Below are 18598 nucleotides of genomic sequence, written 5' to 3' on the forward strand. Positions count from 1 at the left end.
AGGACCTGCAGGTATAAAATAAAATGGCCACCAAAGTGTACCTTCTCGAATGATGCTGCACCATTCTATACTCTACAGCGACCCCTTTTTGTAACGGGGAGCGCTTCCTGCTTCGTGGCCATTATACATCGTAGCGTACAGACCAGCACATGTCGGACAACTACCAAAAATTAATCAAAAATTGCAAAGTTGAAGGTACGTAAGCTAGATCTGGTTCAGAAAATACTGTAAAGCGAGCTGATAAAGCTTTAGTCTTTCACACAATACTCTCGATAGACCCTTATATGCCATCTTGCGGAGGCTTATCCCACAGTAGTTGGCGTAGATTGTGGGGTCTCCCTTTTTGTGGATTGGGCAAAAAATCGTTCGGCTGTCTGTTGTGATGTTAGGACCTCGGAGTGTACGCACATCTAAAACGCTGGAAAGGAGTCTTCCGTTTATCACAACATGATCGATCTTTTTGATCCGGAGACAGCCAGAGAGCTCATAGAAGGTGTTTTTGGTCACATGGGTCTTCACTTCTATTGGGCATGTGCACAAATCAGCGATCGAAGAACTCAGATTGTGGCTAAACGTTCATCCACAGACTCAATCGCCAAGAGTCTCTCTCCCGACACTGTACTAAATGCTACAAGGACCTGCTCGTCTCAGTCCTTGTCCCGTCCATCGCATTTCTTCGACCGCGGTGATGTTAGCCTTTATTTTCTCGAGGACATCAACCAGCTTGGCAGCGGCATCTTCCCAATTAAGAGACCGAACACTCCAGATGCATGCCCTCAATTCGTAATTCTTAATGCGTTTGTCATGGTCGTCAGCAAAAAGGGGGTCTCTCGTCTGAGTCTGTGGGTTAGTTTTCATTGGCGGCTTTTTTTACGTGGCGGCTCACAAACCTAACGCACGACACTGAGTAGGGATGGTTCGCCTTCACACTTTAGCTCGTCTTCAAACGGATGTTCTTTGAAATTATTTCAAACTAAAGCGGCTTAAGCAAGTTCACCGCTCACTGGAATAAAATTGGCGTTTCTTTAATTTAAGTTACAATATAACCAAAATGCTTTAAGTGCCTCTTGGCATTCTCAATAAAAACCAATTTCCAAGATACGTGCGTTTGTCTGTGTTCTAATTGAAGTTTGAAAAAGACAATATTTCTTTAATTGTCACACCAAATCTCAATGTGTGCGAATCCTTTCAAACAGAGATTTATGGGTTGAACTCACGGCTAAAAGGTTTCCAGCAGGACGCCTTTGTTTGCACCGCAACACCGAAATCCCAACAACAAACGTACAGACGCCTACGAGTATAAACATCGCAAACAATCAAATACCTGTAGTTTGGGACCAAAATTCGCACACACACATGTACTACTAGAGCGGCGTAGAATGTGGAATGAGTGTCGGCGTCTGAGAACACTCGAGTTCTAACACCTGCGTGACAACAACAGCAGTAATGCGAAATAGCTGAAACCTCAGCCGCCAAGCGACCCTTCGCCGGCGGCGGCTCTTGAGCACGGACTATCTGCAACTATGTTGCCACACTGCCACCAGCCGCCGCGCTCATCTCTGTCTCCTCGGCATTCATCCGCTTTTTTCCACGAAACGATTCCAGATGCTTTTGTGCGGCATTGCGAAGCCTGAAAGACATGCGAATAAAGCGAGGTCGTCTGCAGCGCAGACACCAGCAGCGGCTCGCCGGAAAATCCTTTCACTCGATGCAAAGCAGAGCGAAGCGAAAGGTACACAAAACGCAGGTGAAACGGTAGTGAAAAGGCAAAGAGCCAGCACAGTGGGGAGGCGTAGCGTGAATAATTAAAGCGAGCCAGGAGTGAGAGCATGGCCGTCTGCTGTTGCCCATTTCTTGACACCGCACACGATTTGGTTTGGTTTCTTAGAAAAGGTGAAATTCGAAACAAAAGCAGTGCATTAAGTGAAGAAAAGATGACGGACGGTTGGACTCAGCTAATGCAAAAATGCTCAAATGCCAGAATTGGGGATCATATTCGCACCTTTCAATACAAATATAATCCGATTGTTTTATTTAAAAAAGGTCGGCAGAAAGCCAACACAACTGGAAGAACAGTAGGCATGACACAGTAATATAATTACGTGAATGGTATTTCTCTGCATTTAGATGGATTTTCGTTGTGGCTAACGGTGCGTATAAGCAACATTTATCTTAAAGATACGTTTGTGGCTCTACTTGTGAGCACTAGAGTCACGATTAGGGATCAATGCAATTTTGATGAATTTTAAATCCAGTAAAGGGCATTTAATCATATTATTTAATAACGGAACATTTGCAACATGCTGCTAGAGAGCATTACAGTTTTGTTCACCTAACGGTTATTTGTATGAAACGAAAATTATAGCGACTAATATCGATTAATACTATACACATAACTGATCTGAATGACGAGACGAGTTTAATTTTGAGTGTCTGACTAACCGTGCAACCGATAACTCTAGCAAAATTGAGATATCTTCATAGTAGGTTGGTATTTCAGGTGGTAGGAATCGGACCACTTTTTAAAAAAAAATAATATTGTCATAATGGCGCGAGGGAAATTTGAGAGAGAGTGTTCTTGATATAGCTCAAAGGGCCTTAAGTCCAGCAAAAGGATGGTGTAACACGGTAGGGCTGCGTATCAACCCGGTAAAAACTACCGTGGTCCCTTTTACTATGCGAAGATCTCTTCCGGGCTTGAGGTCCCCAACCTTGGGGGCAGGGAGTTGGAGATGTCAAAAGAGGTCAAATTTCTTGGCCTCACATTAGACTCATCCTAAAGCCACCAAGGCGCTCATGCCTGGTCGGCATATAGAGCGATTGCTTGTGTTGCCACGGCAACGCAGTCTTCAGTAGGTCCTAAACTATCGAAATTTAACAGGAAACGGCTTTGATTCTTGCAAGTTGCCAGAGTGTAAAATATGCGGTTATACCTGAACTTAGCCGTTCGTAACATGTTTTATTCAATATAATTTGCGGAGCAGAGGGTGAAATTACAAGCACACCTTTCAACATTCGCACCTATCAACATTTAGTAGTAGTTTCGGTGACTGGTTGAACAAAAAGCAGCGCGAAGAAGAGCTTAGAACCCTTTACGAACATCTCTCTGCGATTCATAAGCCAATCTACAAAAAACTCTCCTTAAAATACAAATACAAATTGAAAACCTACCAATAAGGCAGCTAACGGCATATCATTATTTACTTCAAGACTTGCCCATAAGTAAAAAGTGTACCGTCATAGATTTTCATTATAATTTTGCAAGAAATTACCATGTAGAATCTACCCCTTTGGCGAACTTAAATTTCATTGGGCATATGTGCGACGGTCTGAACTCTCATCGCAATTTCTTAAATCAGCTTTTTAACAAATTTTACTTTCAAGTTAACCTTTCCAGCAAAAACACGCCTTTGCATATGAGGCCCAAAGGAACCCTCATCATTTTAAGCCGCGCCCTTTTCATTCACTTACGGCCTTTACTAGTGTGCTTGAGCAGATCTTTTATACACTTACATAAAGTAAATTATTTAGATTTCAAATTCAAATTTATGTACACATAAGTAATGAAAAAAGCAAGCATCGATGAAAAACTTTTGCTCCCTTCCCCTGCTCTGCGGAAACTGTGCGGCGTCGAGATAAGCGACGAGTCATTTTCCATTAAATTATGCAAAATGTGTACTCAAATTTGCATAATTTACAGCACTGCACATGGGCACGAGCGGTGGGGAGAGGAATAGAGAAAAAATCAGTTTGTTACAACAAATAAAGGAGTGAACGCTGCAGCGGAAAGGGGTTGCAAGGTTAACTAAAATTTGCCTAAAATATATGATTTGCAAAACAGTAATAACGTACACATACACACATACACGCATACCTACATACACGTAACAATGTACAGTACGTGCGAGGTTACGAGTGAGGCATTTTGGCATAAGATTCTACAATTACACTTATGCAGAAAGGGGAAAGTCTGCACGCCATATATGCCGTTATGCCGAAACTTTGTTGTTTCTTAAATTTTTAAAGAAATGCTAATATACACCCATATCTTTATTTTTATATACAATAAGTGTAATGCCAGCTTTGAATAAATCAACCACTTGAACTGATACGAGCCACTCCGCATATTATTACGTTTGGCTTTCAGGAAATTCTTCGAAATCGTGGGCAACACCAATTAAAAATAATGGCCATTGGTTTGAAGAAATGAGTTGACTTTCGGTTTTTGAGTTCTAATATAAGGACAGTAATACAAAGTTACTATGTTATTATCAAGTGTCTTTTTTCCGCCCTTTCTAATTGTGCTAAATAAAACCCAAACAATAGAAGCCATAGAAAATAAGATATTTCTTTGATTTTTGGGCATTATTTAGTAAATATATATATAAAAAAAATATAAAATATAATATTTTAAGATTCCAGCTTGAACTTTGACCGCGAATAACTTTTGAACGAGTCAACTTAAATCGTTAAATCTCATTTTCACTATTTGATGGCATCAGACTTTACTACAGTTTTTTCACTATTGAAAAAGCTATTTCCATTTTTTAACAGTGCTCTACAATAGTAAAAAGAAGTAGAAATGGTAGTAATTTTTGACACCAAAGTGAGTTGCGAAATTTCATTTCAGTCTGTCAATTCATTCTTTTCTTACAGGCCATTTTGTGTGGCCGTGTCACAGTATTTTTTTGGAATGGAAAAAAATTGAATATTGTGCAGTGATAAACACCAAAAGAAATTCACGAACGAATGTTAAAAGAGTATAATGAATGTTCTCCTACAATTAGAACAGGAGAAAACTGGTTTGCTGAATTTAAACGTGGTCGTACAATCCTTGAGGCCGAGACACCTGAAGGACGTCCAAAAAGCGCATCAACATCAGAAATCATAGCCAAAATATAAGATATGGTTTTGGAAGATTGTCGATTGGCTGAGAGAATTTTAGAGTAGAGTGAAATTTTGGGTTTTGGAAAGCTGTGTGCACAATGGGTGTTGCATTCATTAACAATGGAACAAAAACACAATCGAATGCGACTTTCTAAGCAACATTTGACGCGTTTTAAAAAGGATAAAGCGGAATTTTTGCATCGATTTATCGCTATGAATGAAACTTGGGCCTGTCACCATGATCCTGAATCAAACCAAGTGGTTAAACTGATTGTTTGGCTTCGAAACGAGTTCGTGTCCGGAAATCGCCCAAGAGGGTTATGGCATTACTTTTTTGAGATGCGAAAGGAATTTTGTTTGTGGATTACTTGCAAACTGGTGAAACAATTATTTCAGCCTTTTGGGGCTGTTGAAGAAAAAAATTCGTAAAAATAGTCCCGATTTGTAGAAGAAAAAATCCTTTTTCATCATGACAATACACCGTATTACAAGAGCATTTTGACAATTTCTAAAATTTATGAATTAAAGTTCGAATTGTTGGAGCATCCACCGTATTCACCAGATTTGGCCACCAGCGACTTCCCGTTGTTTGCAGTACTCAAAAAATGTACGCGTGGCAAGCGCTTTTTATCAAATGAAGAGGTCATAACGGCTGTTGAAGCGTATTTTTAGGGATTGGAGGAACGTTGGAGCAAGTGTGTTAATGTTCAGTGATATTATACTGAATAATAAATTATATTTTGAGACATAAAATTGCATTTTTCTTATCAAACGACAACACTTATTGAACAACCTGGTAGCGGTTTACATGGAGTTTTATATTTAGCTCTAACCTCTCTCAATATAAATGGCTGCAATGTACAATGTACTCGTAGGAGCCCGTTAGTGGTATCTGTTGTCAGCTCTTTCGCCCCTTAGTGGTATCTGTACATTAGAGCGGGTCAAGTTTTCTTGTACATAATTGCGTATGCCGGAAATGTTCTACGAAACTTTCTGAACAACTTTATGACTAGGGGTCTAAAGCCGTGTGTGATTCAGCGAATTTTATGCCGATAGACTAAGCTGTCCGAACCGCCCGATTCCGACAAATAATCAATACAATGTATATATATGTATATTATATTCCATTCGGTTTTGGAACCATAATCTCTACGGTGAAATTGTTGAGATTATCCGGAGAATATTTCCCGCATACGAAATTTCTAGTTTCTTTGACACTCTTTATATCGACCTGCTCTAATATACGAATATGTTTACAAGCGGGAACGAAAACATAGACAGTTCCGCAGTTGAATTACACACAAACCAGTCAGTAACAACAGATGGAAGTATGTATGCGAACGCTTCCGTTGTAAGCGCCTGCCACGAATGTGCCTCAACACTCCATGAAAGTGACACCTCTTTCCGCCTCGCCACGAAGCTGCAGCTTCACCATTAGCCCCACCGCCACCCACAAGGGTTCCAGCTACAGCCAGCGCGTTCGGCTCTGCAGAGTGCTTTGCCAAGAAAATAATCCAACTTGATGTTAGATAATAGTGGCTTTACACACTAAGGCTGGCATGAGATTAAAATAACAACAACAACTGCAGCTGCTGCAGCCATGTACTTGCAATTCACCACAATGTGGCGCCACGAATTTATGAGTGGTAGGTGTACTTGCATGTAGCTGTGGCACCTACACCACGGCCAGGTGTCTGTGCGCGTCGTGGGTGGCCGAGGGCAGAGAGCAGAGGGCAACTGCAGTGACAGCTGCTGCGACAGAAGGACAGACAGACAGCTTATGGCGTTGGAAATTGCGTGCAATTTTATGTGCGCGCACTCACCCACACACACACACCAAGAGCCATGCTTAACGCCAAACCCCATGTGTGCGAAGTGCGCTTGGGCGCGTCAGTGTGCGTGTGCGTGTGCGTGCGTGTTTGTGTCGCGCATCATCGCGATTGCCAAGAAGTAATTGCATTTAGCTTGCGCGAGTTAGCAGCGTGCTTATATGTAGTTTGGTGTGGGTGTATGTGTGTGTGCGCGCGGTTATCCAAACTTGTTTTATTCGCAGATATTTAAATTTGGTGTTGTCAGCTCTTTCGCCTAACAAATTTTTGTTTTTTTCGTATTTTTTCGCCCTTCTGCTGCACATAAACAGCTCTCCAGTATTAAAGACAAACTCATAGTCGAATTCTTCTAAAGCATGCACAGGGTGGCCCAAAGGAAAGTTTATTCGGAAATACTAAAGAAAGTAGGTAAAGTTAATTTTTTTTTTGACAATGACTAATTTATTAGATAAACTAATTGGTTGTGGTTTCGATTGAAACTTTTATTCATGACCTTAGTTACCTTCTGTTGCCTCACTAGTCTGGAGAACGCGAGTTATATATGATTTATTCCAATAAAAACCAGCATTTGTGGCTAATCGTTCCATCCAGCTAAGCGCTCGGAGAGTTTAAATCCACACCACATTATCGTCATTCCATCGCCATTTGTAGATCCTTGTTTCCGAGTATTTGCCAAAGCGAACATCATTGATCACCATTGATCACTAAGCGCAGTTCTGGCTTCCGAAACTATCCTAGGAAACAGCTGTACAAAATGTGCGAAGGTTGACAGGAGCGGATCCATTTTGCATTTCAATTCAATTTTTTTCAAGCTAAAAATGGCCAGAGAAGTTTTTCGGGGTACATTATTGTTAGTCAAATTTAATTTGTTTTCCTATACCTCACCCTGTAGCTTCACCGAATACTGAGTTCGTTTCAATTTCTCAAAACATAATTGCGGTATACATATGTATGTATGTTATGTTATTGCGAGAAATGTTGGATCTCACTCACCAATTCAGATTGCATGCACAAACAACATATTTTTTTCTGGTAAGAAGTACCTGCATCCTAAATAGCTCACTTTCCCACCATTTGTATCTAAATCGCCCAAAGAGGATTAAAGTGTGCCGGCGAATTGTAAAACAGTTAGTTTCCTAAGAGCTTCTCTCACAGCTATTGACTACGTAGATGCCTTATACAAAGACATATACATATATAGTAAATGCATAACAGCACATATATTTTGCTGTTTACACCAAAGTTGATATACATATGTCCTATATAATATGGATATATACTACGTATAAAAACCCCGAGGAGAAGTTTTATCTAGCTGTTGTCACTATTTGTAGCGTATCTCTTGGTTAATGCTGTCATAATTTATATCCGCAGAGCTGAGCGAATTTAAAAAAATAACTTTAAAACATTTTGTAACTAGTTGGTAACTAGTTTGTCACTAGTTCACTACTCGCGCCGGTGATCATTTGCGTACATTTTCACTACAAGAATAAATTCTTAGTATGGCTTAAACAAAACTGTGAAAAAAATTAACAAAATCAGTTAACGTTTTATGTGATTGGCTTTTAATTTTAATTTTTAATTTGAAATCCCAATCTATATATATAAAAGAAAGTTGTTGTTAGTTACACCATTTATAAATCAAGCACGGCTGAACCGATTCGGCAGAAATTTGGTGGGGAGGTAGCTTAGAACCAGGGTAAGGATAGACTTTTTATCTCTTTATGCCAAAATTTAATACAACTCAGGAACAACAATTACATATCATAACCATTTGTTCAAAATTCATGTTTGTAGGAATTAATTGAATATATGCGTACAATTTTAAACTTCATCCTCAAAAATAATACTCTAATATTGCTAAGTAAGTATTTGGAAGGGATGAAAAAACTGCAACCAAATGCGCAGTGAAATAGATTATAACTGGCTCAGTAATCAGTCGTTGAGTATGTATGATCCCAAGTGCATTCCAAATGGCTGATGTCATAATGTTTCCAGCCGACTTTTTTGTCTTTCCGCGCCTGAGAACCGGTTCATCAAGTGCAATTCACTAATAATGACTGTCGATTGGACTCCAGTGGGAAATGATGGAGCTATGTTTCTACCACCGACGCAAAAATTCGGCTTTATTCCAATTAGAGAGCCTTAAACACTTCTCAGAAGCAGGATTATGAACTTGCGAGGCATCTTCTTTGGTCATTTCGCCTGTTTTCAGCTTAGCAAATAGCTTTTCAACGGTGTATTTCCCTGATGCAGCGCCCAAATTCGACAGTATTTTCCCCAAAGAAGCAATGCTTTATTAACTCACGAAATGGCTTTATGATCCACTTTTTTTGTCAACTAACACAAGTTGCTTCCCAAAAATGCTATATCTCATTAACTAATAGTTATAATCCAACTAATAGGAATCTTGTAAACGGTAGTAGTAGTATTATCTATGTATCAGCCACAGTGAAGCGTGGACGGGTCCTCTAGTTATTTATAAATGATAAATGAAAATTCTGCAAATATCACGCTTTTGGCAACCGAAAGTTTTCCTAGTGGGCACTTCACACACCTACCTTCATGTGAACGCTTCGCAAGTAACGGTGCGCATTTGCATCAATCTAAAGTAGAATCACGGACCAGAGCGCTCAACACTTGCAAGTGTGTACGTGCATTCTAGACTCACGCTCACTCGCCATTTCCTTTGTTATTTTGCAGCTTAAATCTTTTTCTAGTTTCTTTTTTGTCGACAAGTACGTTGAAGTGACAGCAAGTGAAGTGTCTTAGTGACGTCACTCGAGGTTTTGTTTCAGCAAATCTCAATTGCGCAGAAACGCACGCTTCTCGAGCAGCTCTCTGGTGCGGGATTAAGTGTTAATGTGCAAGGCAAGAGTGTCGTAAAGTGTGTTGGCTAGGACTTGGCGCAGTACTGCAGTTACCGTCTATGCTTTAAATTGAATTCACTAAAATCACTGAATTTCACCGTTAAATGGTGTGTTCTAATAGTCAATTACCAGAAACAGCACAGCCAGCAGCGCTTTTTTAGGAAGGTTGTGCTGCGCAACTGTTGCCAACTTCATAAAATTTATCCTCGGAACTAACTGAAAACTCTATAAAGTTGATCTGCGAAGACTCTGCAGACATGAAAAGCAGTTCCAGAGAAAAAAAACATGCTTCCCGGTGATTACATTCGGTTAGCCAATGGTAATTACAAGCAACTTGACAAAGGAAGAGTTCGCTTTCATTTTAAATTATGTTGCGGCAATTTGCTGTTGGCAAGCACAGTTAATTATCATAATTTAAGCAGCAACAATGCCAAAAAAAAAACAACAAGAAAGCCGTAACAACACAAGTAGTGCACGGGTAAAAGCATAGAAGGCGAGGGCACTGTTCGTTTGTGTGTGGAGTGTGTGAAATATTGCTTTTCCCCTTTGCAGCGCTTATTAAACCGGCGACCACAACAAAAAGCGGATAATTTACAGCGCCGGCAGATTTATGACGTATGGCGCGGAGACAAAAAGCTTCTGCTGCCGCTTATATACACACACACACATGCACATACGTGCCTTCTGCGCTCGTAGAACTTTTAATTTCTTGTAAACGACGAACTTTTTTGCCATCTCCGTTGAGCTGAAGCCATTAATTTAATTTTATTTCCGCATAATAATTGCATGAAATATTTGAGTGAATTGTACAAACTTTTGGCATGGACTCAGCACGCTTTGGAGCAGGATAAGTTGCCATATTTCAGTGGCTTTGCGGTAGCTGTAAACCCTCATTTAATTCATTTAATTATATGCGCACTAATATTTATGTTCATGGCTTTGCACTAGGGTTCGAGGAACCTAGAAAAGATGTTATATCTAACCAAGTAGAGGCAAACATAAATTTATGGAGCAATAGCTCGCAGTGAACATACAAGCATTGCAGACATGAACAGTTATGCTTAATGCTTGAGACATGTCCTTTTTATCCCTGAACGAGTTCCGAAATTTGTAAAAAAGTATCGCGACTTTTGAATTTTCGCGTGCTATGTGTACTCGATTATCGACTGCGTTACGTTCATACTCATATGCCTTACTTATGCTGCCAAGGTCGGACATTTTGAGTGTTTAATTGGTTTCCGCCAGCTGTTTTGCATGGACGCGTTTCGGTTCGTCTTCGATTTTAGCCAATCGTCGCGTCACTATTAGAGAAATTGCTGAGGAAGTAAACACGTCGGTTGCCTTGTGCCTTTCGACTTGAACTAATGATTTGGGTATGAGTCGAATCGCCCCAATTTTGCGCCAGAATTGCTCACTTACGACGAACAACAGCGTCGCGTTGACATTGCTGAGATACTGAACTCAGTCCTTAATGACCCAGCTTGTTCTTGGAGTGGAACGGAATGGAGATCTGTCTCTTCTACTGCTTTTCCCGGCGGGTACTGTGTCGAATACTTTCAAAGCTGGAGTGTTTTCGTCCATTCGGACAATATGACTTAGCCAGCAGGGCCCCTGTCTTCTAATTCGCTGAAATTTGGCAATATCGTCGTATAACGTCATCGTTCAGTTGAGTGCTATATTTGCCTTAGCCCATTGGTAAAGGATCATAAATCTTCCGCAGAACCTCTCTCGAATACTCGCAACATCGAGTATATTTCGTTTTGTCCTCGTTCATTATCAGACCCATTTGCTTTGCTTCTTTGTCCAACCTTGAGAAAGCAGAACTTACGGCGCTGTTGTTTAGGCCAATGTATCGATGGCATCGGCGTACGCCAGCAGTTTTACACTCTTATAAAAGATAGCATAAGTCGCACGAAAGGGATTCGCCTTGTGTGAATTGGCATCGAACGGCTCGAAGAGGTTATTCGCGATCCTAGTGGAGCTTTTGGTGCTGCTCAACGTCAGTTTATACAGCCGTGTTTGCGAAGATACCAAATTCAGGCGTCGCGGCATAAAAGCAGCTTTAAAATCGACGAAGAGGTGGTGTGTGTCGATTTCTTTTCAGTTGTTGATTTCCTGACGGTTGTTTGAATAGCTCAGCCGGCAATCTATTAGCCCCCGCTGCTTTATTGTTCTTCAGACTTGCAATTGCTATTCGAACTGCTTCATGGTCGGACCATGGAACGTCTGCTCCATCGTCATCGATTGGGAGATCGGATTCAACATCTCCTGGCGTTATGCGTTTACTGCTGTTCAGCAGGCTGGAGAAGTGTTCCCTCCATAATTTGAGCCTCAGTCACTAGATCACCTCTGGGGAATCTACAATAGTATTCTCCGGTCTTGAAACCTTTTGTTAGAATTTTCGAGCTTAACCCCCGTCGGCCAGCTTTTGTGTATTACCTGCAAGTTATGCGCAACTTGCGTGAGGCAATGCTTCAGATACGCCCAGATTTTTGGAATGATGAAAATTAGCTTTTGTATTATGATAACACTATTTGGCCAAAAAAACAAAAAAAAAAAAAAAAAAAAAAAAAAAAAAAAAAAAAAAAAAAAAAAAAAAAAAAAAAAAAAAAAAAAAAAAAAAAAACACATTAAGGGTACCACAACCACGGTATTCCTCAAAGTGTAGTCCGTTCTGAATTTTTTCGTTCCCAAAATTGAAGAAGCTCTTGTAAGAATGACGCCACGCTGGGATTGAGAGGAGGAGAAATAGAACAAGTTTTTTAAAAGTTTTTTCCTAAGTGCTTTGATCATTGGAAAAAACGTTGGCAGAAGTGCAACATATATGGGGGTTTTCACTTGGAAGGAGACAAAGTAGATATTCGTGAATAAATAAACACTTCTTAAGAAATACAAAATTTGCGAATCTTTTTGCACAAGTCTTATAGGAGGAAATTCAGTATGCTCCTGGAAACTGTATATAGGCTTATAAAAATAGTGACACACAATAAATACTCTTCTAAGAGCATGGAAGCATTTAAATTGAATATAAGCAAAATCACAATCAAGCTTCTCAGTAAACATCTTCGTACATATTGCATTGATGGAAACAATTTCCTCTGGCCTGGCAGTGGAGAGCCTCCAACCGACTCATTAACGCAAGCGTTACTTGCATTTCAATCAAACTAATTGCTTCTGTCAAGCGACGCAGTTTATTTTTAATCTGCATTAATTGTAAGCTATTTCCATCCTCACCCCGACAAGAGTCCACCACCCGCTCTCCGACCATTGTGAATTTGTATTGCTTCCTACTGTGATCGTCGATTACTTGATTGTCGGGGTTATGTAGCGGTTTATTTACCATTATGCCGGCGGATTTTTGTTTTCAATTTTTTTTCCTTTTTTTACAGTTTTTTTCTTCTTTTTTGTTTTGTTGTTATTTGCTTTTCACTTGCATTTGTTTACAGTTTCCGAGGAGTGTTGCAGCGCGTTTGCAATTTATGAGTATTGCAAATTAGCATAATTAAATGTAAATAAGCGCATTTGCCTTGCTTTTTATAACGGCATTGTTTCGCATCTGCCACGTCACGTGGCAAATTGACTTTTGAAAATGTCAATTTGCTCTCATGAATACAGTTAGTATTCTGATTTTTCGACGAGCCTATTTCCTTCTATTTTATCGGCATGTGAGTGACGTATGTGGTGCTTCCGTTTATGCTGAAACTTGTATAACAGCGAAATTTGGTAAATGTGGCAATTTTCACATGCTGCGAACTGTGGTAATTGGTTACCGCGCAGCCTAACTTGTCAGCGTTCCCGGTGTGCAGGACGTATACGCAACATAAATTATCTTTATCATATATACAGACTGACGCATCCACATATACATACATACATACATTTGGCGAAATCGCGCTTAGTAATTTATTACTTTCATTTGCATTTTTGCAGAATTTTCAAGATGACCGCACCGGCCGCGCAAGCCGACGTCAATCTGCTGCACGCTTCCGTGCTTTCGATGGTCGAATTCGACGACGACATTTTTGCCGCTGGCAATTGTTTCGATTGGAATGAGCATCCTTCGCAGTCGGGACTTTTCTGCCCGTTCGCCTATCGTCTGCCAGCCCCACACCTGGGCGCAATACTGGCCAAGGATCTCTCCATGGAATATCATTATCTCGGCAACACGTCCGAATGGTTCTTTCAAGCGCGAAAAAACGCCGAAAAAGTGATTATCCGCAACGAGCAATATCTAAAATGTAAGTAAAATGAATTTTTGCAATCCTTTAGGAGTGATAAACGCAAAAGCTATTTAATTTGTTGAAAAGTGAAATGAGTGAGATTTGGGTATTAAAACTTTTAGGTATTAATATTTTTCCAAACAAAACTTGGGTTATGCAAGGAAATTCGAATACAAAGTCATACCATTTTGTTGCTAAGATTTTCTATACAAACTATACTTATTTTCATACTTATATATGGTAGTCGAAAAAGTCTTTTCGCATTTTTAATCAAACTTCAACTTTTTATTTATAACGATCCTTAATTAACCAAATATGTATCATTTTGACCCATCAATTTTTGCCATTTTTCCGCTAGAGACATTATTCCATTAGTGTAAAACTTTTCTGATTTCTCGGCGAAAAACTGTGACAAATAATTTTCGCAGGCTTCTCTTAAAGCCATTAATAACCGAAACAAAAGGCAGTTCGATTGTGCAGGATCAGGGCTATATGGCATGACACAATTTGATTGGTGACCACTGTCGATACACGACTGCATTGACATCTATTGACCAGGAATCGCATATATATCACATTAAATTAGATATTTGAGTCAAAAGTACCCGGTAGATGTCGCATCGAAATATGTCTACAACGATATTTTTAGTCCGATTTAGATGTTAAATAATAAGATATGTGTTCGTGCTCTCAGTGAATAGTTTGTTAAATGTCAGAAATGTATTTGTACTGTCTTTGTGATAGGCGCTCCGACTAACTAAGAGATATTATATATTGAGAGAAGCCACAATCCGGTTCCCTTTAATATTAAACCTCGGTTGACGACATCTGTTTGACCATTAGATCATTATATTTGCGCCGTTGGAAAATTCATTAATTGAATAACCCCTATTCCCAGAAACTCTTACCTGAGCGACAGTTAAAAACCCAAAAAATAGAAAGCCAATCGAAAACCGTCCCTTTTAAAAAAATTTACAAAAGGCCTTACTGGCGCCTTTTCAGTGTTTATGTGCATAACTGCAAAACACTTGAGCCACTTTGTGCGCGCCAGCAAAAACCGTGGCCAACAGCAACACCAACAACAGAACAGTGTCAGCAACGCCATGGCAACTAATCACCATTGCCCATGCACAAAGTAAATAAAGAGAAGGAAAAGGTAAACTGAAAATGAAAAGGAATACAAAAATAAAATAAATATGGGCAAATGCACAGAGCGTGAATCAACTGTGGGAAGTGGCGAATGGAGAGCGAAATTTAATTTAAATTTGCTTGCAACAAAAGTTTGCAAACAGGAACTCATGTAACTGCATTCCGAACAGATTAAAGATGTGCAAAAAAAAAACAAAAAAAAAAAAAAAAAAAAAAAAAAAAAAAAAAAAAAAAAAAAAAAAAAAAAAAAAAAAAAAAAAAAAAACAACAACGCGAAACCGAAGAAAATTTAAACTAACAAGGTTGTTATATGCATGTGTCTTCCCTGTGGGAATAAAATATGTTAAAAAAGGGGATTTATCAAAAAATTGAGTTTCAGATTTACAATTCAAAATTACTCTCTCAAGTGCCCAACTTCATTAGGTACGCAAATAGAATGCAATAAATGCAAGTTATTACAAAATCTAGCTTTCTAAATGAAAATGTGTCTAAACACGCAGGAATTCTTTCAAGCTTTAAAATTTATACCGGATATAGCTCTTTCAAAACTTCGGAGGAAGAATGGTGAAGAGATATATAGTCAAGAACTATCTATCAACTCCATTTTCAAGCTTCCTATCTACTGCAGCGCTTTTCAAGCCAGGATTGCTGCCATTAATATAGCGGTTAATCTACTCCGTGACAAAATCACTAGGGCTCAAAGTTGATCGCAAAAAAAATGTGCTCTTCGCTCTCAATGAAGCTAGAATTTTTTTATAAGGGTTGCAACTTGAGATTATTTTATCGGTTTTTAAGCGGTAAGGCGAAAACGAATGCCAGTTGTAGAAGCTGTTCATATAAGCCTTTGTAAAAATATCTCATTACTTTCTTCTTGACTTCAGGCTTCAACGCTTTGAAGCTCACACTGTCAGACATCCCTCCGAGCTGGTGACAACATAAATAAAAGGCTTAAGGAGTTTTGTATTAGACCCAAAGTACTTTGTCGACTTATTTGGTCTGAGTACAGTGAGTGATACAGACAATACATAGTAATCCAAGTGCGAGCCCCATCTTGAGGATCAGCCATTGCTGCTAACCCAACTTAATCTATTTCCAATAAACATACCTCGACTTGCCTTTTGCTATGTTTTACGTCCATCCTCTATAAATTTATACTAGTAAGTCTTAGATGCCAACGAGAGGCAACAATTGCCGAGTTCTAACTGGGTCGCATTCAGTTATTGCTTCTCATGTACTTTGAGTGAATATGTTTTACTATTTTCTGGACATTTCGTTCACAGAAGTTGAGGCTGTTGCTTGTTGTTTGATTAAAAATCTTTTCAATAGCGCTATATTAAGACTCGAAAGTTTCCTCGTGTGCATACACCAAGTGAACTGCCCCTTAGGATTAATTAAATATTTCTGTGCATCGTGCAAACTTCCAATAGCAAACACCGGGGCAGCGTGTGTGAACGCAATGTGCACGTGCCTTGTAATTATTAAAAGAACACTCAATTACGCAACCTTGAATATCAAAACTTTTAAAAACTTCTTCTCGACTTCGGTGAGCAGAACTCTGTTTTTATACTTTTATGAGAGCCAATGTAAAGTCAAGGAGGAGTGTAAAAAATTTACATATACAAATATATCAACAGGGTTGTAGTATGTCGAAAATATTTAAGAATTATCTTATTTAAATAGATGCGAGGCATACTTCTATTCTATTTTTTCGCCTGACATATTATTCCATAAGTTTAAAAGTTTTTTGATTTCTCGGCGAAAAACTGGGACAAGTAATTTTCACAGGCTTCTCTTGCAATTATTTATTTCATTAAAGGAGCTCTGCATTGGCCGAAACAAATAGAGGTTCGATGGTGGAATGTAGAATCATCGTTCGACCAGTTTGAAGCAGCTCATAATGGATGATTCCTTTCCAATCCCACCAAACACTCAGCATAACCTTTCGAGACGACATTCCTGGCCTTGCGACCATGTGTTGAGCTTTTTTACGCTTGGCCCATGATCTTTTTCGCATATTATTATTGTATTTGATACAGTTTTTGTCTTCTGTTACCACTCGCTTCAGAAATGATTCGATTTCATTTCATTTCAGCAAAGAATCGCAGATGTTAATTCGGTCCATTAAAGCTTCAACAGACAATTTATGCGGTACCCAAACATGGAGCTTGTCTTCGTTGCCAGCCTCTTTTAAATGGTTCAAAACCATTTGAGGAGAAATGTTAAGTTCCTTCGTGATATTATGGATGCTCATGTGACGATCCTGTTAATCTTTTCCATAATTTCATCGGTATCTTTTTCACTGACGCAGAACACTGACGCAGTAAGGGATGATTGAAAGTTATCGAAATTGAGAAATAAAGTTTTAGCTAAGAGATGATGCCGCAAAGTGTCAATATATTGCTACTGCTGCCTTAAAGAATTGCGTACAGATTCAGTACACTTTCAGTTGGAAAAAGCCACGCTTTGTCGAATGAAACCCTGTCTATAACCAGGTGTTTTTTCCATTCTTCAACACGTCAAATATCCAACAAAAAGTTTAAATTGAATATAGGCCCTGAGTAATCTCTCTTCTTCAGAAATCACCAAATTTGACTTTATGCAAATAAGCTATATATAATCCTAAAATCATCTTTGGCTAAAAGTTTGCCTCAGTTTTCACATTTATTATTCCATGAGCTCGCACTTTAATGAAGGTCTTGACCACAACAATGCACTAACACTGGTGAATTCGGCAGCAAACTATTGAATGAAAAGAATTTCTATCCTCAAAACCACAAACAATTTGCTGCACAAACAAGTAAAACAGTTTGCGGTTATATTCTGCACACATATGCTACACATGGGTATTCCGTGTGATCTTGCGTTGAAGCCTTATGACTACATAACGGCATTAAGGGAATTTGTTCAACGGTTTTCTGTGTGTATGTGCTGCATTTAGAGGCGAGTAGTTTTGCTATTAGTTTTGCCTCATCCTTCTTAAGAAGTGAGTTCGATAATTGCTTCAGAAGAGCATGGTGATTGGTAGCACTGCATATACATATCTTACTTAGATACGAACTAGTACAAAGTCATTAAGTAGTATCTAGTGGGTAATTATAACTACTATTTATTTATATACATAATTTTTTTTAATTGTTTCATGAAATATATAACTGTTTCAAAGGCATTCATTAATTACTAGCTAATTATACTGCCTAGTCACAAAGCTCACAAAGGGCATCAGATCCGATAAATTAATTTGAGTTTTTAATTAAATGAAACTGATATCTTCAGAAGCTTTGTCTGATTCATATCAATCATACATATATATATGTATCGTATTTGAGTATAAATGTCCATTTGTCTGTTGCAGGTATTAAATTTGTTGCGATTGTTGAATTTTCTATGAAATCCAATATCATTCGAATGCGGTCCAAAACATTAGGGCGGGCCAAATGAAACTTAATTCTTACACCATCATTCTAAATTACGAAAAAACATAGTAAATTTAGAGCTTGTAATATTGGGTAGTCGAAAAAGTTATTGGTATTTTGTCATTGCAGTCGTATATAGCACTGGAGACCAATCACATTGTGTCATACCATATAGTGTTGGAAAGACCAGATTTTAAGCTTCATTAAACCACAAATATTAAATACGGGGT

At 38.9% G+C, this 18598-nt stretch overlaps 1 protein-coding gene across 1 annotated transcript in view; it reads left to right on the top strand.

Moving 5' to 3' along the window:
- Positions 1-18598, top strand: part of LOC108974481 — an 81919-nt gene that overhangs the window by 13759 nt on the left and 49562 nt on the right. The window contains exon 2 of the mRNA XM_018942340.1: positions 13517-13824. Within this exon, the coding sequence (XP_018797885.1) occupies positions 13517-13824 (308 nt within the window). The remainder of the gene's footprint in view (positions 1-13516; positions 13825-18598) is intronic.

Source organism: Bactrocera latifrons, unplaced genomic scaffold (assembly GCF_001853355.1).
Source record: "Bactrocera latifrons isolate USDA-ARS-PBARC rearing strain unplaced genomic scaffold, ASM185335v1 scaffold_56, whole genome shotgun sequence".
In the NCBI taxonomy this organism is placed as follows: Eukaryota; Metazoa; Arthropoda; class Insecta; order Diptera; family Tephritidae; genus Bactrocera; species Bactrocera latifrons.